The following is a 25,787-nucleotide window of genomic DNA, read 5'->3' on the forward strand; positions in this document are numbered from 1 at the left end:
GTAAAACCAAAGTCTATAAACTTCTCAACATGAGCAAGTCAGTCTGCTCACTGTGTGCAGGGAATTTTGTAAAGGTGACTTGCTCCCATCAACTTTGTTAGGTATACTTTATGCAGTTGTGATGCTATATTTACAAATATTTCTTTTCAAAAGCAAATGTTTCCCAAGAACTGCAGTTACTATAAAATGCCACAGTTTGATCTGCCTCCTTGAATCTCCTCTGCTGCAGTGAAAGGAGGATATCAGCAAGGAAGAAGCCTAATCTCCTTTTGTTCTTCTTTGTTAGCAAGTTAATGTTCTGAGCTTTACCACCAAAACCAAACTATTGGAAACTGTCCTTCTTTCTTCTGTACTACTGCAAGAACAAGTCATACAGTAAGTTGAAAACAGAAAATCTTAATTATACTTTTGCAAACTACTGATTCTACATCATATTAGAAAATGGCATGACCAACAACAGATGTTTTAGAACTGCACAGCCTAGCAATAATTATATGATCTGACAATTTACAATCATCTCATAGCACTGTCTATTAAACTGGGGGACCACAGGAGCCTTCTGCAGTAAGACTTTAAGCCTTTAATTTTGCACTTCTCTGGCTCACCTTTCAGCTAAGGAAGTATGTTTTCTTTAAAAGCTGATTGCTTTTCCATAAACCTGTGTGACCTGAACTTACCAGTTAAAGTTCAGTGCCCACTTGTGTAAATTGCAAGACTCCGAATTGACAACCGTGTCCCTGACCAGGTCAAGCATGCAGAGTTAGAGGTTATCTTTCCAGAGCAGAACTGTGCTGTGTTGCCCAGATAAGGGTAGAAAAGATTTTTAACAATGCAAATGTTAAAAACATATATTTAAAAATATTTAAAAGTTCATTATGATTTGGAGAACTTCAGACACCTAAACTTGATAGCATTAAAACTTTGTTACAAAATCAAATGCTGCAAACTTTCTTTCCTATTTTTTCCCCCTAACATTGCGAGCAATTCCTATTTGTGGATATAGGGAAGAATCTTAACACTGTAGGCTCAAATGCAGGCCATGGAAAAGACATCTGAACCATACATCATTTGGCAGGACCTGATCCATAATTAAAACTTTGCTGCTGATAGCTATGAAGAAGTCCTTTCTTCAGTGCTTCACATATTGGTTTTTTTATTACTTAATGACGTGATTAGTCTTCTGGGATGGAAATCACATAAAATACATTATTGCTGGCTACAATACCATATCCAAGAGTCAGTAGCAAATACTTGATTTTTTTAAATTCCTTATTTTAAAAAGTCATATTTAAAAAAAATACAGATCCTCCTTTACTACTTTATTTATAACCTTTACTGCTAGTATAAGCAAAGCAAAACTCCATTCTGGCAATGGACTGAGGCATAGGTAACCTTTCTATAATGACTTGAAATACCAGTTGGACGTTTCACACAACTTCTTACTGAATATCATCAAAAGACATTTTAGCCAAAGGAATGTATGGCTGAATATTTCGTTCAACGCATGCAATGCCCACGCAAAAGTTACATACCCTCACATTGTGTGTACTGTTCGAGATTCTTCGAAGAACACAAAACAAAATAATCACAGAAATGGCCTGTTACAGTCCTTAAAATACACTTACCAGTTCGTCAATACACAAAGCTGGAAAAAACTGATCCTACAGAAGTATTCCAAGGCAAGCACATCATATAAAAATTATAGGTAGGTTGGTATTACTTTCAGACTTATAATAATAACAATAACAATTTTTTAAACACCTACTCTAGATTAACTTGGATATCTGTTACATAAGTGTAGTACTCCCCCAGCAATTTCAGCAGCGCAGCTATGACTGTACACACCTTTCATAAACTTGGTTGGTGGTTTTAATCTACCTCAAACAACTGTTGCTCTAATAAATATTTCTTGCAAATGAAAAAATCATTGTAGTAGTTATGCAATATTATTTTTCTACATTACTGTAAAACCACAAAAATAAACCAAAGCTTCTGTTTTTTTTTTCTGTGATCATAAACATGGACATGAAGCTCTCTGGGTAAAAAAAGCAAGACCTACCTGTTAAAAAAAAACATTACAGGTAAACCATCATTAACCTTTGCTGGCTATTGGAACAATGCTTGCTCAAGTTCTGTGATTAACCAGAAAAAATTGATACTTGGTACCAATATGATGTTTTACAGAAACAGCACATGGGAAGTGAGAACACTACTACTGTGTACTGTCCAGCAGTAAGACCCCACGATAATAAAGTGATTATTATTCATATTACAGAGTGCTGCAAGCCCCAGTCATGAAGCTACAGTATCAGAACAAAATGACTGTTCTTGCAAGGGGCATACAGGGAGGTGAAAGATGGGTGCAGACAGACTGGAGGGCATAATGAAACACTGGGACAGTTTTCTTTAACACAACAGGGATGACTCACTGCGCACCAGTAGTTTAAAATACTAAACTTCTGTAGACATTGAAGCCAAAGGGTTTTAAGGAGGGATGTAGAAGACACCTAAGAAGGAATTTTCCAGAAATTTATGCTTATTTAGAAATCTAGAACAGGGGATGTGACTTGGTGGCACAATCAGAGCAGGAGATAACTTATACGACTTCTTGATTTGAGTAAGAGGGATGGCATAACAGCAGGCTTTGGCAGTGATGTGCAAGTGAAGAGAGAAGCTTCACAACTAATGCAACAGAGATGGCAGAGCCAGGGCAGTAACACAAAGCAGAAAGCAACAAGTCAAAGCAAGAGACTAATATAAACAACCTACTCTGCAACTTTCTCAATGGCTGTGAAATCTAAGCTGTTTAGCTATCAAGGACAGAAAAAGGGACTACACTGTAATTCAGATCAGTATGATCAAGCTGGATTAGACTGTAAATTGCATGACAAGGTAGAAAAAAACAGAGAGAGAGATATGCTATAGAAGAACGAAGATTGAGACAGAGCCAACATAAGAGGTTTTAAGAACATCCAAGTCAAAGCTGTTGACTAAGTGCAATCTCTTAACAAAAAAACCAGGACAGCAGAAACAGAAACTATGAGGGTTATAGAGCTGGGAATGCTCAATTGCACTGAGGCTGAAGCAACAGCTCAATCTTGAGGTGTAAGAAATGCAGACTAAGTTTTTTGGCAAAAGGCCACTCCTACTCTCACCCTTATGCAAAAAGCACATTAGAAACTAAAGCCTTTTAACACGATTGGTAGTGCAAGTACCCAGGCAACTATTATGGAGAAGACAAGTGGGATTTTTGGAAGGAATTAGCTATCCATCCGTGAAACAACGGTTAGATGGAACAGAAACAGATTAGCAAAGCACACAAAACCCCACTCTGAAAACCCACCAACATGCTCTAGCTCGTGCTTTCCATGTTGTCACCTGACATCTTGAAATGCTCCAGGGTTCAGTGAGGAGGAAAAGGCACGAGGGCATTTATCTTCAGAATGCAGTAGATCAGCTTTTTTTCAGAAGATACATCTAAAGCACTGTCATGCAAGTAATAATGAATCTCAACAGTGGGCATCAGCACAGCATGCCAGAATTTCGTAAGCACAGAACAAAACATAAGAGAACCACTCCATTGATTCTGCTTTCCATAAGCTTTCATTCTATTTTGATAGACACATACCCTTGAATATCCTCATGGACATTTTAAAAGCTGTAATTTCAACTCTGAGGTTTTGCAAGCTTTGTTTTGTGTGGTGTATGATATCATCAACATTCTGAATGTAATTACAACTGCAATTTCGTGGGCTGTATTTTCTCTCTTGGTAGCCCAAAGCTGATATTTACAAAAACTTTTCTGCACACTTATTCGATTTGAACTTTTTATTATTATTACAAATGTATATTATTTTATTAAAAAAATTCACACTGAAGCAAAGTCAATTCCATTTCATTACAACCAAGAATATAAAATAAATGCAATGAACTCATAGCTTAGTTTTAACAGTCATTTCAAGAGTGACATCAGGACAACTTAAAAGCAGTAAACTCTCAACTCTAGAATGAGAAACAAGTATTTTGCTTTGTGGTTTTGCTAGCCCACTGGCATGGGCACTGCTGAACGTGGCCACCACAGATCTAGAGTGGCAAAGTTTTGTGGCAGCATGAGGTGCATACACAATAATTTCCAATGGAAACTACAAAAATGAAAGATGTGTGCATGAAATTATTAGAAAAAAAAACTGAATAGAGACAGGCACACTTCCACAAATAGTAAACATGGGAATATACAACTAGAACAGTTTGAAAAGTTACTACCTTACATATATAAAAAGTTCTTTAAATTGCTGTTAAAAAGGACATGTTCTGTCCAGATTTTGTGTAATACTTTTTAGTGTCTACACAAGACAAATTTTTAAAAAAATTAAATAGCATTAATTTACTACTAAATATTTAGAAGATAACAGTGCATTAAGGACTTTTTTCATATAGTAATACACATCGCTTCTGTCTGGCGACATTTTTAGAAGATTACGTATGGCCTTATGTACAATACATTTATTTAATCCTAAAACAATTCTTTGCTTAATGGTGTTAAAGTACCATTCCTGAAGATTATGAAGGGGAACTAAGCTTATTATGTTTATATAAAATATTATACATATTTGAACACTTCTAGCTTCCCGCCACCCCTCCCGCTACGAATGCTCTTCCCTCCCCCTCCCCAGATACAGTGTCACAGATACAGTGCAGGACTCGCAGCTTCCCCTATATTTCTCCTTCATTGTGCAGTTTGTGCTACATAAACTTCACCAACATGGACCAGGCTGCTCATCCTATTCATTCCCCACGTGTTTGTTTCCTCTGAGCCACGATGGGAAAAGCTGTACCCAGCAGCCTGCTCTCCCACCAGGATGGAGAAGACAGCTCTGCCCGTGTCACCTGCATCTCTCAGCACAGGTGTGAAACACTTTGGTGAGGGTCTAAGGGTTATGGGCAGAGACAGAGCTATGAGTAATAACGAAACTGCACAGGCAAAAAATAACAAAAATGACATGGTCCTGGTTTCCCATGACAAACTGCATGATTCGCTTTTGAAAGCGGAACATTTTTACCTCACGGGATGACCCCTAGACAGCAACGCTTCTTCCACTATGACGGCCACTGACCTCGGCAGCATGCATCAAGCTCCCAAGAAAAAGAGAATTATTTCACCACCAGGAAGGAACTACAAGAGTGTGCAGAGCCTATGTTTTGCAGCCAGCTCTTTTGCTTTTATTCACTCTCCTCCCAGTGGTGAGTTTGAAGGAACGGAGGATTCATGTGTGCACACAAAAGCTAGAGAGAGGAGCGCCATGTGGTCATTGACCAGACCTAACCAAGGCAGAAACACCAGTGCAGCTTAGAGAGAGGTCGTGGCAGTCACTTTAGAAGCTGGAAGCTCACTCAATTAAAGCACCTTACATTGCTGTGAAGTTTCACACTCTACATAGAGATTAATCTACACCATGATTTTGCCTTATTGGCACAAGAGCCCATCTTAATTAACCATATGGTTCCCTGCCACTTCCTGATCTTGTATGAATCTGGATGACCAGCTGCAGGTCACAGTAGGGAATAGAAATGTTACATTACTGTAGTAGAAAAGACAAAATAATTTTGAGGTAAGAGAAAGACGAAAAAAACAGAAGGGGACAAAAAGATTAATTTCCAGAAACGTGACACTCAAGTCAAATGTTAATTTATGGCATTGGCCAAATATCCATTAGCTCAAAAGTACCTCTTATTAACATCAGTAAGAGGTGAGACAGAAAGCAAGCAAACCCTCAGGCTCAGTGAAATAAAGAAACAATTAAAATCTGTTCTTACAAACAGGCTACTAGGGCATGTATAAAATGGAGCATTTCAAGGGTTACACATTGAAAGTATCCTCTGGGAGATTATTTTTCCCCAGAAATAAGGTTTCCTTTCAATTGCTTCATTTCATTTTTCACCACCTTCTTACTCATTTGATGACAAAAGCAGGTTTTAGTTGCTTTTCCAGAGCAGCTGGGTGTTGTCAAAACCACATGATGGTAAGTATAGCCAAAACAAGCCAACTGCTCACAAAAGGTATGAAAAGAGCACAAGTTTGAGGAGGAAGGGGGCAGTAAAGGTGATTGGGACATGAAACCCAGTAGAAACTTGTATGTGACTAGCTGTGATGAATAGCATTCTCCTCAGAGCAAACAGATTTATTCACAGAATCACAGAATATGCCAAATTGGAAGGGACCCACATGGATCATCAAGTCCAACTCTTAGCCTTGCACAGGACTATCCCCAAGAATCACACCATGTGCCTGACAGTATTGTCCAAACGCTTCTTGAACTCTGTCAGACTTGGTGCTGTGACCTTTTCCTTGCGGAGCCTGTTCCAGTGCCCAACCACTCTCCGGGTGAAGAACCTTTTTCTAATAGCCAACCTAAACCTCTCTGACACAACTTTAGGCCATTCCCTCGGGTCCTGTCACTGGTCACCACAGGAAAGAGATCAGTGCCTGACCCTCTTCTTGCTACATCTGATCACAACTTCAGTGTGAACGTGTATGGGTGTACAGGGTTTTTTGTGTGGCCACAGGACAGAAGAGAACACAGTGCAGCATAAAAATCTGTATTGTTAACCATTTACACATAAACTTCTCTCACTTTACCTCTTCTCTGGACACCAGTTGTAGAAGCTCACTGGTGTTACATTGCCAGTATCTTTTTAAATGCATTTTTCCAGGTTTTCTGCAACTAGAATCAGCCTTATTTCTGAAGGCTGAAGGAAAAACGAAGTTGTCCCAAATTACACGTTGTGTGTCTCTGAATAACTGTGGTTCCAGAAGTTGGACAATAATCCCCTGATTATGCTTCTAAACTCTTGCTTAATTACTGGGGATTTTCTGCCAGCTACCCATCCACTTGCAGTCCCTTAGGCACAATCAAAACATGTTTGCTCTAGGGAAAAGGAAACATTTCAGTGCAATCAAGCGCATCTGGTGTAACTAATCTGGTTAATCACAGCAATGTGAGGGACATAGAATATGCACTATAAACATGAAAAAGGAACAGTTTTCAACATGCTTTTCAAACTGCACAATAATTTCTCTTAATTATTAATTCTAACGTAAAATGATTAAATGCATTTGTTTTAGCAAGTCTTAGTATTTCTGTCACCTTTAAATTTCGAGAACTGACTCAGGAATGCGAAAGAAAGCTAAATTTATAGAACTCTCACATACATTAATGAGCTGCTTAGGAGAAAAACAAGCGCATCATCCACATTCCTACTGAGACTCGAGGGCAGTAAATACATTTTCCTGACTATTTTGGTGTCCAGCCTGGGAAGACATTCCATTCTTCTGTTCCAACAGATCCTGAAAGCATCTCCTTTTTATGTGACTGTCCTGGTTTCATTTGAAATAACACTTAATTTAAAACTAGTCAGAGCATGATCACTGTGATTTCAAGAATTCAATGTGAATGAGTTAAGAAATATCAGCAATCTTCTGTTTGGCGTTCAGTCCAGTAGCATGAAGCATATTTGTCGCTGCAGAGACTTGGGTGGTTTTTTTTCTTCTTTCCTTTTTTCATTTTATTAATTTTTTAAATTTTTTATTTTTAACTTTGCCTGAAAACTAGACTAATAAAAACAGAATAGTAAAATACTCTGGAACAGTAAAATTTTGCTGTTCTTGACATCCATGAGCAAAACAGTAATATCCTGTGAAAATAACATAGTGCTTTAAAAAGGTGCAATATACCTGTATAGCTAAACTGGTTTGCCTAGTATAAAACTAACTATATACAAGCTTGAAAGCCTGGGAGTTCAAGATTTTCAAACTTTAAAATCCCATTAAAGAGATTGAAAAGACAGATTTATGGCAATCACTACAGCATAAGGAAGGTGCACCAGGAATCCTTCAAAATTCCAAAGGTTAAAGAAATTAAGTGCTGGGTTCAGATCAGAAGGGTTCATTAGAGTAACCACAATGGAGCACATGCAAGGGCAGGGAGGAAGGAAAACTTCACAAGAATCTCCTTTATGGCAATAAAGGGATGGGGCGGGGGAAGTCTTCAGTGAGTGAAGTTTTCCTTTTGTCATCATGAACTTTAATTCTGCATTATAGTTTGTATTTTTGGTCTTCTCATCATTATGAACTTCATATTGCTGGAGTCTTCTGGCTTTTAGTCCATTCCTTTCCGAGTGCAGCCTGTCAGGCCTCTCAGTACCTGTGAGACTGATGAGATTGGTGATACTGAGAGCTCTGCTGAGATGATGTGGAATAGCCCATTGTACTCTGGGACTGAGAAGATCCCTGAATGTTGCTTTGGTAACTCAGGCGTGAGCTGGAGTGCTGCAGGAAAAAAAAAGAAAGGGATCAAGGGAACGAAAACCAGGCTGTTAGGACTACGCAGCTCAGGAAGCTTTGAACCCTTCTGAAGGTCATTAAAACATAATTGTTGGAGAAGCTGACTAAAGAGTGCTACTGTTTAGGGTCCCATAAAACAAGTAATCATTCTGATCTGCAATCAGCCCTAACACAGCACACAAAATACACAAGGTATTGGTAGACACCTAGAAGTACAACAGGTACACACTCATTTTCTGAAGGAAAAATACACAAGACACAAGAGCAGACTCCCTTTCAAAATTCATCTGTTTCATACAATTATTTCTGTCATTATTGTAATTGCTATTAATGCAAAATCAAAACTGCTAAGGCCATAAATACCCTTCTCAGGATCTGTAATACTAAATGTTATAGAGAAACATTTTATTCTTTTCTGAGAAAAAGACAACCATGACCTTAGAGTTACTCAATTTATCTAAATGAAAAATTGTCCACTAAGAAAAAATAATATCATTTTAGGTGAGTCTTTCAACCTGCTGCCTTATCTACTGGAAACGAGGACAACTGCTTAAAGCTGGGCATGGGTATGTACAATAACCTAACATTCATTTTCCTAAATGTTTTTCTCTTCCCCTCCACAGTTTGGGATGTCAGCTCAGTGGATCTCAACCTCAGCAAGAAAAATTCATGGACTGTTTGCAACCTCCAGCCTGATGAATTTGCTCTTTCATTATCACATCCATTCCCTGTCCAGAATTAATAGTGAGCTGCCCAATAATGCAAGTTGCAAAATCACTTGGCATGAGAAGTACTGCTCAGTAGACAGGAGACTCTCCAGCAAGATAAACCCCACCCCAATCCACATGAAAGGAGAGTCTACAACCACCCCCCCCAAATTTGCAGTCAGCAAACAGTTTTGTTTCCAGCCAAGTTAAGCAAGGGTTCAGGCAGCCATTCAATAGTTTTGTTCACTGTCTAGTTGGTGGTTCTACTTGGCTATGTCCAAGGGTCATCAACAGGCCTGTGGCCAACAGCAATCATTTAGGAAAAGTGTTAAGAGCATAACACTGTGATTAAATATCAGCATTAGGAGTTCCAGAAAGGCCCTGGAGAAGTCTGAGTTCTCAACAAAAATCCCATGGAGACACTCAGTCTGTAAGAACACCACATCCTCCACAGACCAAGAATCTGCTTGGTGAAGGCAGTCAATGGTCTCATCTAACCACTGGACCCCAACCAGGAAAGCTGTGAAAGCCTCCTAACAACTTTTCAGCTGGATGATGAAAGAGCAGGATCCTAAAGTTCAGGCAGTCTAAAACAGTTCTGCCCTTTGTTTCTGTACATGGCTTTATAATTTCAATTTTACATAAACTGTAAAACATACTAAATCCTAAAAACATCACATAACTTCTTCTGTGTTCTAACATAGGAATATGAAGGTTGCTTTCAAGGTGAAGCACAGTGAGGCTACAGTGAGAGAGAGAGGTAACAGTCCCATACTGGAGACCTGTGTATATCAATATAATACCAGTATAACTAATAGTTGTACCAAGTAACTTCACTTGTTTGTAAGGGTCAGTTTTGGAGGCAACAGCTCAGCACTCCGGCTTTGGAAGAGACGTGTCCCAGCAGCACATATGTTGTTAATAACCAGATTATTCTTGGTTTATTCAGTTAGGTTGTTAACAGAGTGTCTAAAACCTGAAATTTTTCTCTAAATTCCGAAAGTTTTTTCAATTTCTAATGGAAAAAAAAAAGATTTTTTATAAATGGTATGATTTTATAGGAGCTTATTCTGGATGAAAAGCATCAGCTCACCCTGCTAAGCAAAAACACCCAGGGTCACAAAAGGAATGCTCAGTAAAATTCAACAAGTAATTTGCACTGTCATTTGTGGAAGCAACATATACTGAGGTTGGTGAACTACAAGAAAACTTCAATGGAGACTTCAGATCACAAGCTAAATGAAACTCAAAGCAAAGGGAATCTTCTTCCTACTCCTGAATAAGATATGCTGGAGTAAAATTAATGCCATAAGACTACAAGAATGCATTAACTTGCCCATGCTTATTTTTGTTCCACATAAGAGAATTTGTTTTTAACAAAGTCAAACTTGGACAAATTGCAGACATTCCTTTCTGGAACAGAAGACAGTCAGCTAGAATTTAAGGGCAGAAAGCCAAACACGAATATAAAAATGGATAACCAGACCATACAATTTAGTGAGCGATGTAAAGGAAACATAGAGATCATGATTTTGATGCCTGTGCTGTTCAAGTTTAGATGGAAAGCATCACAGAGGGTAAAAAAAAAAATCTATTCGGAAAAAAAATATTTAGACTCTTAGCAACTTGTAAGGGGGAAGTTTGCCAACAATTCAGAGAGCTGGATAAGAATTCTATAATGGATATCATCAAATGCAGCACACCAGTCCTCAAAGTACAGACCAAAACAGACCAGCCATAAATACTGTGTATTCAGACAGCTGCAGTGATCTGTCCAGGCCTCAAGCCTGTCTGGAACTTTTCAAAAAAGAAACCTAGTTGTCTTTACCCTTAAATTGCCCTCAATGCCTTCATGATCATTTGTAATTAAAAGAGTCAAACAGAAATGGGAGAAAACTGTCTGGCACTGAGAAATCAATTGTCTGTGGAGAAGGTCTGGAGGGCTAAGTCAAGGCAACTCCAGAGCTTGGTGCTTTGAAAGCTACTTACTTTAAGTTTAAAGCAGCCTGAAAAGACTGTTCTCCAAGGTGGGGATTCTCTCAGAGGCTAGTAGCAGAGTCCCTAGCATCATTTAAAATCTACCTTTAATATCTACCTTTTTCTTATTCTGCTTTCAACTCATTACTGTTCCAGCAAGCATAAACTCAAAAGTACTGAAGATCCTGGTAAGTTCAATGCCTTCTATACTTAGTTTAAGTCACTTCTTCAGTGGAAAATATAATTCTAGTAAGCAAAGACAAATATGCAAACCCAAAAATAATTCAGTGATACTGCTTTTACTTATGAATGCTACTGTACTAGAAGACATGAAATCTATTCAATTTTGGTCCCATTAGAAACAATGCATGTCTTTGCATTCTACTTCAGCATGAATCATACAGATGAACCAAAACAACATTCCTGTGTTAGCATGCATTTTTCCTTTAACATTAGAAGTAGACTTAGAAAGATACCAGAATAAACTACAGAACCACTTCATACATGTGATAATATGAGGTAAAATGACACAGGAATGAAATGGGAGAGCTTAGTTCTAACTTTACGTCTGCTTCTCGGGATCTTCTCAGATCTGCTCCTCACACAGGATTTAATATTGCCAAGACTCAAGTTCATCCTGAACTTGATGCAATGCAGCATTTACATCCACTGGCTTCAGTAAGATTACTCTCAAACATGAAGTTAAGCAAATATTTAAGTGCTTTCCTGAAATGGAAAGCAGGGTGCAGTAGATACAACTCAAAGTGGTATTGTATTGAAAATTACTAATCACAGAACAAAACCTTTTAACTTAAACCCAACATTTTAATATAATATATCACAGCATGCCTGCTCAGGTTACATGAAAAATTCATTAAAACATGATGTGTTCCTGCAGTGGGCAAGGGGGAAAAATGATGTTTTGGCCTTGCAGCATCAGAAGTAGCAAAATTTCAAGAGGTACCTGATAATCTGAAGGCATGACAGGCCCGCCTGAGTTAGCGCCTGAAGGCCCTATGCGTGGTTTCTTGTTCGGAGGCACCTGGTTGAGGCTGGAGTCCTGGCTGTGCTGGAGCCCCGCACCTGCACCCCCTCCGCCCGCGCCAGCGCCTCCGGCCGTCCCGTTGGTCTGGGTGCTGTTCTGCTGCTGCGGCTGCGGCTGCTGCGGTGCTGCCTGCGGCTGCTGCTGAGGTGCTGTCTGCTGCTGATGCTGATTCTGCTGCTGTTGATTCTAAGGGAAGAAGAGACACAACATGGTCACTTGCTCTAAGCTGGGTTTGTGAACTTTACAGTAGAGTTGCCAACCCAGGCCTCCCTGCTCCAGGAGAAAATACAGCAAGGCCGACTGTTGGGAGAAGTTTGTTCTCAGTACACTCTTGCACACCTTGTGGGGGTATCCCATTTGTGACTGGTTTTCTTCTTTAACGAAGAGAGTTGGACTTAAACTGGAAAGACAGTCTAGTGCCTCCTACAGCTAGCCAAGTGCTCAGAGGACAGAAGTAACCATTTATAAAGCAGTAATCATCTAACAAACTAAATCAAAACTCCCAAAATTTCTCTAGTGCTCAGCAGCAGACATGGTGAACCACAGCAAATTATTCTAAGAGCTTCAACAGCTTTGTTCACTCAGAATCAAAACCATTTTTCAAACTTTCACATCATAATAACCCAAAGAAGCATTACTGCCAGAAAGGTAAGCAAATTGAGACCAGAGAAATTATATAATTTCTTCTAGGTTGCAAGGAAATTCTGGGCAAAACCAGAAACAGGTTTCACTACTGTGCTTTTAAGCACCTTGCAAAGAGTGCTATAGTGGAAATAGGGTCCAGCATGGTGCACCAGGCATAGGGTCAGAAAATCTTACTAAAATAGCATAAAAGTGAAAATTAACCAGAGATAAGTAGTTGAAGACAAAAGAGGAGGAAACAGCTGGAGAAGAATTTGGTAAGGGCAGAAGACTAGCAAAGGGAGGGAAGCCAGATAATTAAGATGACACTGGGACCTAGTAGGAAGAGAGGCAGAAAAAAGCGCCACAAAAGGGAGAAACAAGGTTAAGAAGGAGAACACAAGAGCAAAAGATATTGTACGCTTCTGGCTTCAGAGGGCTACAGACTTAAAAGAGTATTAGGGAAGTGGAAGGAAGGTCAGAAAGAGCAACCCTGCCCTCCATGGTTAGACAGTTCTGGGAAAGACCACCCATTCACCTGCTTTTGAGCACCAGGGATGGCTCCTCCATCAGAGCACTAAAGCACATAAGAAAATTGCAAAGAAAAGCAATTTCACTCCAAATGTGAGATATGTCAATTGGTTATCACAGAAAAAACCTACAACTGACATGGCTTGAACTGAAAAGCCTTATTACCCTTCCCCCAGTATACTGTAGGGAACATTCCAGGATAGTATTTTTTTCCTAGAATATCTGCTTATATAAAAATTCCAGCATGGTAGTCTTTTATAAAACCCTGACTTTATTAGTTTCCCAGAAATCATGACAACCAGTTGCCACTAGGAGAAAATTCTTGATGCCCCAATCATCAAGACCCACTTAATTACCTCAGATAAAGGACACAAAAGATCTGTATTTAAGCCATTCATCACAATGGTCTCCCAAGATACATTCAGATGAAATTTGCAATGATGTATTCATTAAGATTACAAAGAAGCCTTGCATCTTCAAGGACTTCAAGATGGCTTGCAATTCCATTTCACATTCAGCAAAACTAATAATGTATCCTCCTGCCTGCAGTCCTCAAATCCCATCTCAGTCAGATTCTGCATCCTGTGAAATTTAGACTTCAATAATTTAAAAAGTTAATCAAACTAGCTTGTAAAAAATCTATTAAGAAGCAATTAATCTTTTCATAATGATTTGAGCTTCACTTACACAAAAATCAATAACTAAGGCAGTATTTGTGCTAGAATTGCCCAATTTGTGTTTTCATAGGGGTGTTTGGATGCAAGTTGAGGTTGTTGCTACTGTGTGAGCTGAAAAGCTGCAATTTTGTTATGTGTAAACAAATACTGCAGGAACACTCATAATTAAAGACAAGAGTTTGTTGAGGTCCCAAGTTTTGCGCTTTGGATTTTGGCACAAAATCTACTTGATTAGCCTGAGCTTGCTCTTCTGTGGACCTGCTCTGTCAGACTACAGCTGAGGTCTAGTTGCACCACATTACTGCACAAAAATGGCTTACACCAGCAAAGACATTGTCCTCGGGTCAGTCTGGTTCATGGTGGTTCCTAAATGAATAAACTTATAAAAGGCCTACAGTTAACAACATATTGACACCTGTTACCTCTCAGGCACAAATTACCAAAATCAAATTTTGGTTCTACCTACAAAAAAACCCAGCAGAAACTTGCCTAACAGAATTTGAATGAGAAGAGAATAGTTTCCCTTTGTGCTACAAACACTCATTTTAGCTTTGCTGACTAACGATTATGCATTTTGAAGAATGGATGCTTATGTTAAATGTTATTCAATTCAGATTCAAGTTCCAAATAAACAAACACAGAGAACTTCTCCCGGTTTCCAAAGGACTATACAGATGTTTATGGTTTTAAAACAAAGCAAAAACAAAGCAGTATAAAAAAAAAACAACCTTTCATTTACAATAACATCATAAAGCAACAAAACATGGTACACATTTAACTTCCAGAATATCCTTTACCTCCACATTGTCTACACTGTGGGAACACATTCAGTGAGTAATGTGTGACTTATATTACTCAACCGGTCTGAAAAAAGTTTAATTTGGAGTGTGCATAAATACGTGACCGTCATCAACAATCTGAAAGACCATTTATATATTGGCTGTTTTGAATATAAATATGCCATTGACATCACCACCCAAAGCACCCCCAGGAAAAAGGTATTTACTTTTAAGTACACTGACTTGAAAGTAAAAAACCAGAGTAATCTTAATTCATAAGGTTTCTTCTTGTTTGTGAAGCTGTGAGAGCTGAAGCAGAACTCGTAACTACATTACAATCAAATCACTATTATGACTTTCATTTTATTTTTGTTTAAGGGTCTGTTTCCTCTTTTTGAAAAAACTATCTGGACACAACAATCATGGATGTTACCACTTGCTCTCAGTACAGAAGAACTGCAATATCAGTTCTGAACACAAAATTTGCTCTCTGAAATGTATCTTTAAACTCAGCTTGTTTGTCACATTATGCAGAAAAACGAAAATAGAAGATGCACATAGTCCAATGGTTTCTCCAAAAGATAACAGTCCTTCTCACATAGTCCTCGGATAATTACAGTTCAAGACTGTTCTCTTCACATTTTGTTAGCTACACTGTTGGTGTCTCACTGTACACTGTTAAGTGAAAATAACAAGCTGTTTTTTACACCACAGCACTACTGTCCAGCCTTTACAGCATGATGGGACAATCACTGGGGTCATGTAGCACAGCTGAGCTACACACACCAAGCAGATCAGATTATGTTGCAAACACACCAAAGTTTACTATGCACACAAACAAGTTCTCGCCCACGTCTATGGGGCTATGAGAAAAAGAATACTCAGAGCAGATTGTCACTACTTGAACAGTTCACAGTCCTTACTACTCCTGTGTTTGAAAGCCCTTAAAACAGGATCAGGAAACTGTGTGCAGATGGATGAAATGTTCTGATGTAGTGCCAGAAGCAGGCTGCCACTATTTATTTGAGACCCCAACAGCCATCACCATTCAAATGGCTGGATGTATGCCAGTCATACAATGAAAATGCCATTCTCTTCATGTGCTCACAATGTATTTTCATCATGCAATGCTGGAGGAAGCAGTAAGGTCCTCTTGGAATGACAGCAGCTGAAAGCAGGCTATTGCTGACACAACAGCCCATAAAGCTCATTTCCCCACAGGTCAGGGCAAACCATGCTGGTAATACCACCTGAGACACCCCAAAGTCATCTGATACTTTTCATATTTCTGAGAAGCAGTTTTAAGAGAGCTGAGCATTACCTCAGAAAAATATTTTTTGTTAACTCTTCGTGTTTCATTAGTTTTCATTTGGTAGCACCATGATGCTTTCTTATTGCATATCTAAAAGTGGGGTTTTTTTAAAGAAAAAAGGATTTTATTATACCTTATCCCCTTTCTCTTCAGGTTCATCTTCATTGAGGAATTCTCTTTTAGGATATGGAATCTGACAGCCAGCAAACACACTGAAACACAGTAAACAGTAAACACTCCACAAATATATACATATGGCATACATTTACTTAACACCATGTTAAAAACAAGTGCATATAACGTAACTTAATTTCTTTTATTTCATGTGTTCTATTTCCAAAAGTGAGTGGCATTGTGAGCACTCAAGATAGGTGCTGATCATAACGTCAGATCTCTTTGCTGTTGGCACTAGGCTGTCATTTAGAAATCATGGCATGGTTGAACATGCCTGAATGCCAGAACGACCACTTGTTGATCCAGATGATAAAATGAACAAACACAGTGCCAGAGGTTCCACAACACCCAGTTAGAACATGCATGGCTCACTGAATAAAGGGCCTGATCCAAAGAGTATTAGTGTCTTATGAGCCTGCCTTGGCTTACAGCAGGCTTAAATATATTTGCCAATCACAACTGCATAGTTACTTTCAATAAGCTTCCCAGGTCTTGCTGAGGGAAAAAAGATAGTTTTCAAGTTCCACTCATCAATGGAATTTGGAACATTCCTTAATGCTTATGGCAGACACTTTATCACAATGTTATCCTGTAATCCATGAGGAGCTATAGCTCTACCTAGGATAGCATCAGACAAACGCTAAACAGAAAATTACTGGTAGATCTTGCTCAGTATCAGTTTCTTAGATTTCTGCATGAATGTTCAGAATACAATCAACGTGACACGATTTTTAAAAGTGTGTAAACAAGAAAAAGAAATTTAAAAACGCCCAACTAGTCTCAACTAGATTCCTTTTGCACTCCAGTGACTGCTTCCTCCTTTTAGTGTTGCCTGCTGGCTGAGGAAACAATGAAAGCAAAGGTGGAAGCCTCCCTGCATCCACTTCCCACAGAACATAATGCTATGCACCACCATGCTTCTAAACACTGGGAAGAGAAACTGTAAGTCTGCCAGTTGGAAATGAATATATAATTTGAACTTTTCGCGACAATAAAATACAGAGAGACAAATTCTGTACTCTCAAGCCTTTTGAACAAGGGATTTGTGGCATTTTATGCAGCCATTTATCTCTTCACTCTTCTCATACTGTTACCCTGTGCAAGAGGGCATAGGAAAGGGCTGTTAGGTCAGAGAACTGTCCTAATCTTAGGGAGAGGCACAACCAAACTAGGCAATGGAAGACAGCGCTCTGTGAGGCTGCATAATGCAGAACAGAAGAGGGAATAGATTAATTCTCTAAATACTGCAATAATATTGTCCCTCTAGCTTTGGTAGTATGCTCAGAATTACACCACTAGTGTGGTGACCATTTAGTTCTGGCACCAGTAGATACAGACTACTAGTGTAGTTTCTGCTAAGCATGTCTGAGCTACTACTTCTTGTGGACACAGACAGATATCTGAATGTTTCAGATGTCATGTAATTTCAGCGATGAGCATATAGCAGAAAGAAGATGTGCACAGACAAGGGAATACATACTCTGATGTAGGCAGAGGATCCTCTTGAAAGTAAGGGTCCTGCAAAGCCTGCTCTGAGGTAATTCTCTTTGTAGGGTCCATAGTAAGAAGCTTCTGAAGCTGTAAAGCATAACGTTAAAAATAGCAAAAAGTTCATCAAACTACTATTTTTCAAACTATAACTTGTATGTCTTGGATTGTGGATTACTAAATTCTTTCTGGTTTGTCCAGACAAGCATAATTTAGCATTGCTTGTCCAGTGAAGTTCCCGAGAACTACAATGCACATCCATCATAGTACTGTGAAGTACATTATACAATGGCTGTGAAGTACATCTCATGTAAGAAATAGTTAGGTGTATTAGGCAATATTAATTGCTGAGGCTAAACCACTTTGCTAAAGTAACACTAAATTCAGCTATTACAGGTTCATAAAGCATAATTTATAAATAATGTCTTTTTGTTGTGGTACATGTATAGCTTTTATACTGTTCTGTACAGCTAACACAAAATGAAGTGTCAGAACAGACTGAACATAACCAGGACTCTTCATATCGCTTTAGGGGTGGAAACAATAAATCTTCATTTCTTGCACTGGCAACATTCCAGAGACAGAGCACTCCGATACTCATGCAGCTCCTCAAACCTACTCTAATTGGTACTGAAATGAGAAAGAGGGGGAGCAGACCCTTCCTAGTAACCTTTCTTCCTTGCTAGGAGGAAAATAAGCCTAAATCTATTAGCCAGAATGCTTTTGACTGCAGCAGGCTATAAAAGAGGATTACAATACATTAGTAGTATAAACAGCAATTATAGGCATATCATACCATTTTAAAGAGTTACTTATTTATCACATTCTGATAAACTCACAGTAGGAAATTTGGGTGCTCAAATTACATTATACAGTATCCTGCTCTCATGCAATCCTCTCTTAATTCAAGCCAGTAGTAAAAATAAAATTTCTTCTGCAAAGGATATCTTAGCTCAAACTGTCTTTTGGTCCTCCAACAAAAACTGCCTGAATATTCAAAAAAAAAAAAAAGTGATTTTGGCATGGGTATTTGGGGCTTTTTCTTCCAATAAATTAAAAATCTGATATACAATTCTATATTCTATATATTTGCTACAATAAGCAGCCTCAGTAAGACTACCCATCCTCCTCAAGAAAGATGATTCCTTGTATTTCCTTTCGCAATAGTTATAGTTAATTCTAGGCCTGGTAGATAAGGCCTATTAAATTCTTTGTACTTCTGCCACTTTCTTCCCACCTATCCTTATTCACATATTTTATGGGCCATGGACCTCAACAGACTGACAACACAACAAAGAGCTATTTGGGCTGTCTCTCCACCTATCAGTTCATTTGCAACCAGTTCCTGAAATTAATTCTGCTGCTTGCCTAGACATACACCCCAAGATAGTCCTGCACTGCACACACCTGGAGAGCTCAGCTGAGACCATTTATTTTTTATTATTATTACTGTATTTTTGTGTGGTCAGATAACTCTTAACCCTATGTTTCCCATGCATCTTAACAAATCGAACTTCTAATGTGCTGTTGTCTCTCTACACAGTGACCTCACACAATATATACCACAATTTGGGGACTCCAGTATCTTTACTTCAAATCACCACCTCTCCCTACATGCAAATTTTTTGTCAGTTATAGCAGCTTCTGACACATTTCTTATCCCCAGTTCCTCCACAGTGACTGGAGGACAAATACACATATTCTGTACAAGGCCACTCCTGGCCTTTGGCACCAGATGTCATCCTTGACAGAAGAGTAGATGGCATCAGCTCTGCCCTCTGGACTCCTTCCTCAGACCTGCTTGCTGCAGTACTACTCAGGAGAAAGCTCATACAGTTTGCTGCCATATAAACACCATCATCACAAACTGCCTCCAAACATGACCTGTATTCTTTGTCACTCAAAGATAAGACTAATGTACCACAGCAGAAGACCTAAAGATATCTTGGACCTTTTAATGATCTGCTCTTTCTGTCAGCATTCACCCTTCACCCCGAGGATACCATCAGTTTGCTCATTCCAAGTTACACCACACATAACATCACTCCAAGTGAGATAATCTGCCTATCAGTGATGCCACTGGAAACCAGCCTTCTTTTAGAAGGTCTGGTTACGCGTAGCTTCTGCGAAAATTAATAAAAAATGTCTAGAGGCAATTTGTTTTCAGGGTAGCAGTTGCTAACACAACATAGCAAACCCATGAGACTAGACTTCATCAGAAGTCTTACTTTCAGCAGGTCTCAAAATTGCTCACTCTTGGGCTCCCCTGGCCTGACATGACAGCTATAAATACTATGCTTGTAACTCTTCCAGGATAGCAAGAATAGATGCCTCTTCCTGAATGGAAAACATTCTGCCCTTCATGTAGATATTATCATTCAATGTCAATCAGCAGAATGGCATAATATTCTCTTTCTCAAGAGCCACTTGCTATCCTGCACTGGTCTACTCGCTGCCATCTGTTCTCCAAGCACCACACTTTCTGTACTCATTAGCACAAGGTCTTTATCAATGACTGTTACAAAGCAGATGCCTTCTGAGGTCACCTTGCAAGATGGAGGTTGCCTCAAAAAATAACTACCTTGGATATGAACAAGGAGTTTTAGGGAGTCTGCTTCAAAATACATGTACCTCCAAGCTCATTAGCAGACATATTTCTTATCTCATGATATGGGAGAGCAATGCACACCTTTCCTTCAAGATCTGCTGTATTTTAGGATCTTTCACGAGATAAGGTAGGTACTGAGCCTCTTTGCTGTAGCATGGCTATGGCAATTTTTAGGTGCATGAACCTCCTCAGTACAGCAATGAGGTATGAAGAAGGTTGTTCATATTCCTGGGCATTCTTATGCAGATCTCTGGGAGACTGGCCTATTTGAGATCAGCCTCCATCTCTGTGGCTGATCATTAAAATACCCTTATTCATCCCTGATTATGAACTGTGAGAAAAACCTAACAGAAACTACCTTGATTACCTTGATAAGCCTTCTTCAGGATGTTCAGAAAGAACAGCAAAATATGGTTAGTTTTTTGTTCTTTAGAGATCTTGTTAATATTTCCTCCTGGAAAAGCAGCCTACCCACCCAAGATAACTCTCAACTTTGTGTTCACAACCTTGATGAATTAGCTATGTATGCTGACAGCAACCCATTTGTTTCTCTGCCTTTCCATCAGGTTTTCTGGTGGCTTCCACCTTTTGTAGGAAAACATGGAAATTCACGTGCTAATAATGTCATCTTTTCAGTTAGACTTATCCTCCAGGTGATTCCAATGCGTACCCAGTAACTTGAGTTCAAGAAGTTTTAATTCATTTTTATTCAAGTCTCACACTTCTTATGGGAATGCTTCCCTTCCACCCACTTGGGATTAACCTACTCTGTTTCCACAGCTATTTGTGTCATTATCCAGCAGCTACTAACAAGTCAAAGAGCAAATCTTCGCCAGGACCTAGAGAGATGACTGCTATGCTGAATCTGTAAGTGAAAATAGATCACTGGAACTCAAGCTGCACTAAGCCTTATTGCAGAGACTCCCTGTTCACAGTCACTTTGAACTTAATTCCTAAATTTAGACAGCACTAATTCATCACAGAGGCATCCAGGAATGATCCACTGGCCTACAGTGGGATGACTCAACTAGGTAACCAGTATATATATGTTTAGGGATTTTGTTTGGAATTGCACACAGAACAGTGGTAGACTACTGTCAGAGGGAAGAAAAAGAAAAACAAATTACTACAGAAAATAAATTTCTCCTTTCCTCTTCCCTTTCTTCACAAAACTCTTTAGCTTTTGGGAGCTCTCTGGGACAACACAGAATCAAGACATATACTATACTCACTCTCCTATTTGCACAACAGACCTAAAGGTAAGCCTGAATATACAAGTGCCTTGCAGATCTTAATTACAGAAACTCTCAGATCTTCACTACCAGCAGTTTAAGCACACCTCAGCATAAATTTATATGAAGAAAACACATCTCAAAAATGGCCAGTTAGTGGTAAATAGCTTTCTTAAATATTGGTGTTCATTAGAGTGAGACAGAAGAACAGACACAGATATTACCATAAGAAATGTATTTCATTCCTGTCATCACAGCAATTTTCAAGTTGCACCTACCAAAAGAAAAACTTTGCTGTCAGGCTTGACTTTGTGTTTCTCCATGTATTTTATGAGGCTACTATTGGCATATCTGAAAAATACAGTTAAAGAAAGATATGTCTGAAATAACACTGCATTAAAAACATGGAACTCTATCAAAAACATTTACCAAATCACAAAAACATTTACCAGCCCTTAATAAGTAAGCTATAAAAAGAACTACTATCAGAAGACATGTGAGATATTTATCTAGCAGTTGCACATATAAAGTGTGCTTTTCACCAACAAGAGTGGTATCAACTGTGTAAAGATCATTTCCATGAAACATGCAACTTTTATAGTATATGGATAAACTGTTGATATGGACATATGACAGGGAGACATAACTTGAAGTTTATATCCTAATTTTCTAAAGCAACTCTGCCGCAGAAAGTGTTCAGCCCTTTGTAAGAGCTCAACATCTAAGCTATTAAGTTGTTTCCAGTTACAATTTGGCAGAGCAGTTAAGGTTACCACTATGTCTTCCCAATCCCAACCTGCAGCAAATCATATAGTCCTTCCAGCTTCCAAGCTCAAAGATGTCTCAAATATTTATTACCTGTGCCTTGCCTTTTATTTACAGCTCCAGAGGTTATCTATAGCCATTTTCAAAAGAAAGAAGCTTCATGCACAGATAAGCTTCATGTCTTGTCTAAAAGAGAGTGTAATGAACCCATGGCAGAGCTGGAAACAGAATCCAAAACTTCTGAATCCATGTCCTCTGCCTTACAACAGTCTGTTTGGCTCCTTACAAGTTCTGATCTATCACCACCACTTGACTAATTTAGCCAAAGCACCAGAAAACAGTAAAAGTGGAAAATTCTCAGACCCCAGACAGGCTTTGAATCACAACCTCTTAAATATGTTACCTTCCATAGAAATTTCTGTCCACTGTATTGCTGTCTCTGCATATCTGCTTGCCAAAAGTACCAGTACTTCCCTATTCCTTCTCACACAAAATGAGTGAAGTTATCTTGAACGTGGAACGTAAGTGGATTAAGCAAGCTCATTTGTCTGTGCCTGCCATAGATTAAATGACATTTATGACAACACCCTTCTAGAGAAATGAGGAGGCCACTCAGCTGACGCTTTTAACAAGCAGCTGTGGAAAAGAACAGCATTCAAGGAAAAGAACAGCATTCAAGCAAACCAGCTAGTTCAAATAGGACAGCTGTCATAGTGTTAGAACCCAAATGCTCCAACATCCCCTCCCCAAAACGTCAGAGCATAGGAGGTGATTTCTGCCTCTGCTACATTCAGTGAACTGCTGTTGCATTATCATTACTTACGTTGTTCTCCTAAAATCTTTCTGAAGAGTTGGATATTCTGGCATCTTTCTTATGTCTTCCCAGTCTTTATCTTTGGTAGGGAGGGAAAAAAAAAAGTATTTACAATTCTGAATGTGTAGGTTAAGTAATACATGAGAAGAAATAACTACAGCAGTTGTTTGACTTCCTGTTAGTTGGCCAGTGCTATTGTTCCATAATTGTCAGCATTTCCAAATCCATCAAATTGTCAGATTCTTTGTACCTATACAAACAACTACTCATTTCCTTTAGAAAAAAAAAAAAACCAAGAAAAACAACTCAGTGGCATTACATCTGATGCTTTAATGAAAATAAATTACCTGCAGGGAATCCCATTACACTGAAAATGCGGTCTAGCTGATCGTGATGAAAAGGATTACTTGTTTTGATGTCCTCCTGACGACAGTGAAATATAGGTTCTGAAGTCAACAGTTCAGCAAATATGCAGCCAATTGCCCAAATATCTACGAAAAAAGGAGGATAATTCATGCAGATTTACTGTACTCGATCTCTCTGTTTTTTGTTTCTGCACAAGTTCTCAACCTTCACAGTAAAATTATATACAGTACTTTAAAAATAATGCATTAGTATAATACATTAAAAAAAGGGTAAAATTTGGAGGGGGTTTTTTTCAACCAAAATTAGAGTTTCCAAATCCAAGTCACACAATGGCAGTCCAGCACTTCATGTATTCACAGTTATGGCAGAAACCAACACAATATTTGCTGACGACATAGTGCTTAAAGGGCATTCAACTGACCATCAAAATCAAATTATAAATACCCCATAAAGATATATGGTAGAACTATTATTTCAATTTATTTCAGAACAATTTCAAACAGATAACTGATAACCAAATAGACACTAAGAAGGAAAACACTAATGAGTCATATGTTTAACCAAATGGTGCAAGCCAGTCACAATGGAGAAACAAGATCCTAATTTTAATGAAGAGTAGAATAGTGATATCAAACTTCAAAAAAAAGAACACTGCAACAATATTTTAATTCCTTCATCTACATCTCATGCACATAAAAGAAAACAAAAGCATAGTATTTAACAGTTGGACTTGATGATCTCAGAGGTCTTTTCCAACCTTAATGATTCTGTGATTCTATATGCTGATGTTTTACTGAAACAACAAAAAACACTCCCCATATTTCACTGACATGCTTTTTAGATTAAATATATTGTGGACAAGAACATTAATTTACAAGAGAATAATTTTCTAGATTACATGTATTCATTTTAGTTGCTTCTAATCACCACCCATCTTAGCGTTCCATATGACTCAAATGCTTTATTATGCATCTTAAAACAAAAATGTGAATTTGTCAGTGAGAAGAACGTGGTTACTGTCCTAAAAAAAAAGTATTTGCTACACCAACAAATATGTGTCTGGGATATAACTTTGGAAAAAGATGTTGAGATCAGATGACTAATGAGCATAGATCGCTGAATACAACACTGTGGAGACTTATGTAGTCATTGAGGTTAAATTAGATGACCCTGAGACATTTTTTTTATTTTTTTCAAGTTTAGTGGCACAAATTAAAAAAAATAACTTTAATGTATAGGTTTAAGAGATAAAAATTATTTAACTGGAGTTTGGTTTATTGGATTTAGACTAAAGAAAACACCAAGAGAGGTCTCTTGTTTGTTGCAACTAATCTGAGACTCAAAACCCTATTTGTTGTCAATAGTGGTTTTTGGCCTATGCTGCCTGAGACACAGGGTGTCCTGAAGAAAAAGCACTGCTCTCTTTATGCAGGCAATGAAGAAATAAGCCATCACACTCTTTGCCAAAACAGGTCAGTTCCATTTCCATCATGTTACAGGTGTGGAGCTTGGGGTGTCCTAACATATAACCCTTTCTTCCTACTTCCTTTACAGGAAAGTCTGATGACATTTCACTCAGACTTTACAGTTCTGACAGGGTATAACTTGTTCTGTGCATTACATCACATTCTTGAGGTTTTATCTTCCTTTCATTTTTCTATTAGCTTTATCTGCATGAAAACAATATCTTTAGCTGTTGAGATTTTATCTGCTCAAGCAGCTAATGCAGTATATTAATCACAATTGCTGCCTCGGTAGTAGGCATAAATTATCTACTCCAGAATGAAAATTACTTATTATTTGAAGAATAGAATCTTCAATTAACAGTATCTATTTGTTCATTTTCAGACTAAAGAGAAAATCCTCCCAGAAATGGCTTATCTAGAGGCGAAAGGAATTGCAGCTCTCTTGGTTTTGTTGGCTTTCTGCAGTGCTCACCATCCATCACATAGTAAGGGAGAGGCTGGACCACTGCTCATTATTCTGTTCATTACTGCTCTACCCAGACTGACCTTTTCCTTTTAAAGAAAAAAAAGTAAAATCTAGTATTCTCATTGACAGCAAAGTTGAACTGGGAAATCTCCCTGATGAGATATAGCAAACTTCAAAACTGTTTCTCCTTCATCATCTGAACTGTGCGAGAGCAGAGCCACCATGGAAACACATTCCCACTTCCTGACCCAGCGATTACTACAGAGAGTACATTTTAAACCCTTTGAGAATTCAGAAAGGCAAACATTGTACCAACTGGATGTTATATCTGACTAAACACTGGTAACTCCCAAGCTGGTGTTATAATTTTCTGTGGGATGGCATTATTGGGAAACCATTCTCACAGTTAATAATCTTC

At 38.5% G+C, this 25,787-nt stretch overlaps 1 protein-coding gene across 3 annotated transcripts in view; it reads right to left on the reverse strand.

The window, feature by feature from the left end:
* Nucleotides 1-7,580: 7,580 nt before the first annotated feature.
* CDK19 (cyclin dependent kinase 19) overlaps nt 7,581-25,787 on the reverse strand; it is a 114,227-nt gene continuing 96,020 nt past the window's right edge. For all 3 annotated transcript variants that reach the window (XM_017829946.1, XM_017829957.1, XM_017829949.1), the window contains 7 exons: nt 23,419-23,562; nt 23,081-23,150; nt 21,771-21,843; nt 17,645-17,742; nt 16,124-16,202; nt 11,990-12,256; nt 7,581-8,326 (listed from right to left, as the gene is read on the reverse strand). In XM_017829946.1, the coding sequence (XP_017685435.1) occupies nt 8,195-8,326; nt 11,990-12,256; nt 16,124-16,202; nt 17,645-17,742; nt 21,771-21,843; nt 23,081-23,150; nt 23,419-23,562 (863 nt within the window). In that variant the 3' untranslated portion in view covers nt 7,581-8,194. The remainder of the gene's footprint in view (nt 8,327-11,989; nt 12,257-16,123; nt 16,203-17,644; nt 17,743-21,770; nt 21,844-23,080; nt 23,151-23,418; nt 23,563-25,787) is intronic.

This window comes from Lepidothrix coronata, unplaced genomic scaffold (assembly GCF_001604755.1).
Source record: "Lepidothrix coronata isolate B3197 unplaced genomic scaffold, Lepidothrix_coronata-1.0 Scaffold5, whole genome shotgun sequence".
In the NCBI taxonomy this organism is placed as follows: Eukaryota; Metazoa; Chordata; class Aves; order Passeriformes; family Pipridae; genus Lepidothrix; species Lepidothrix coronata.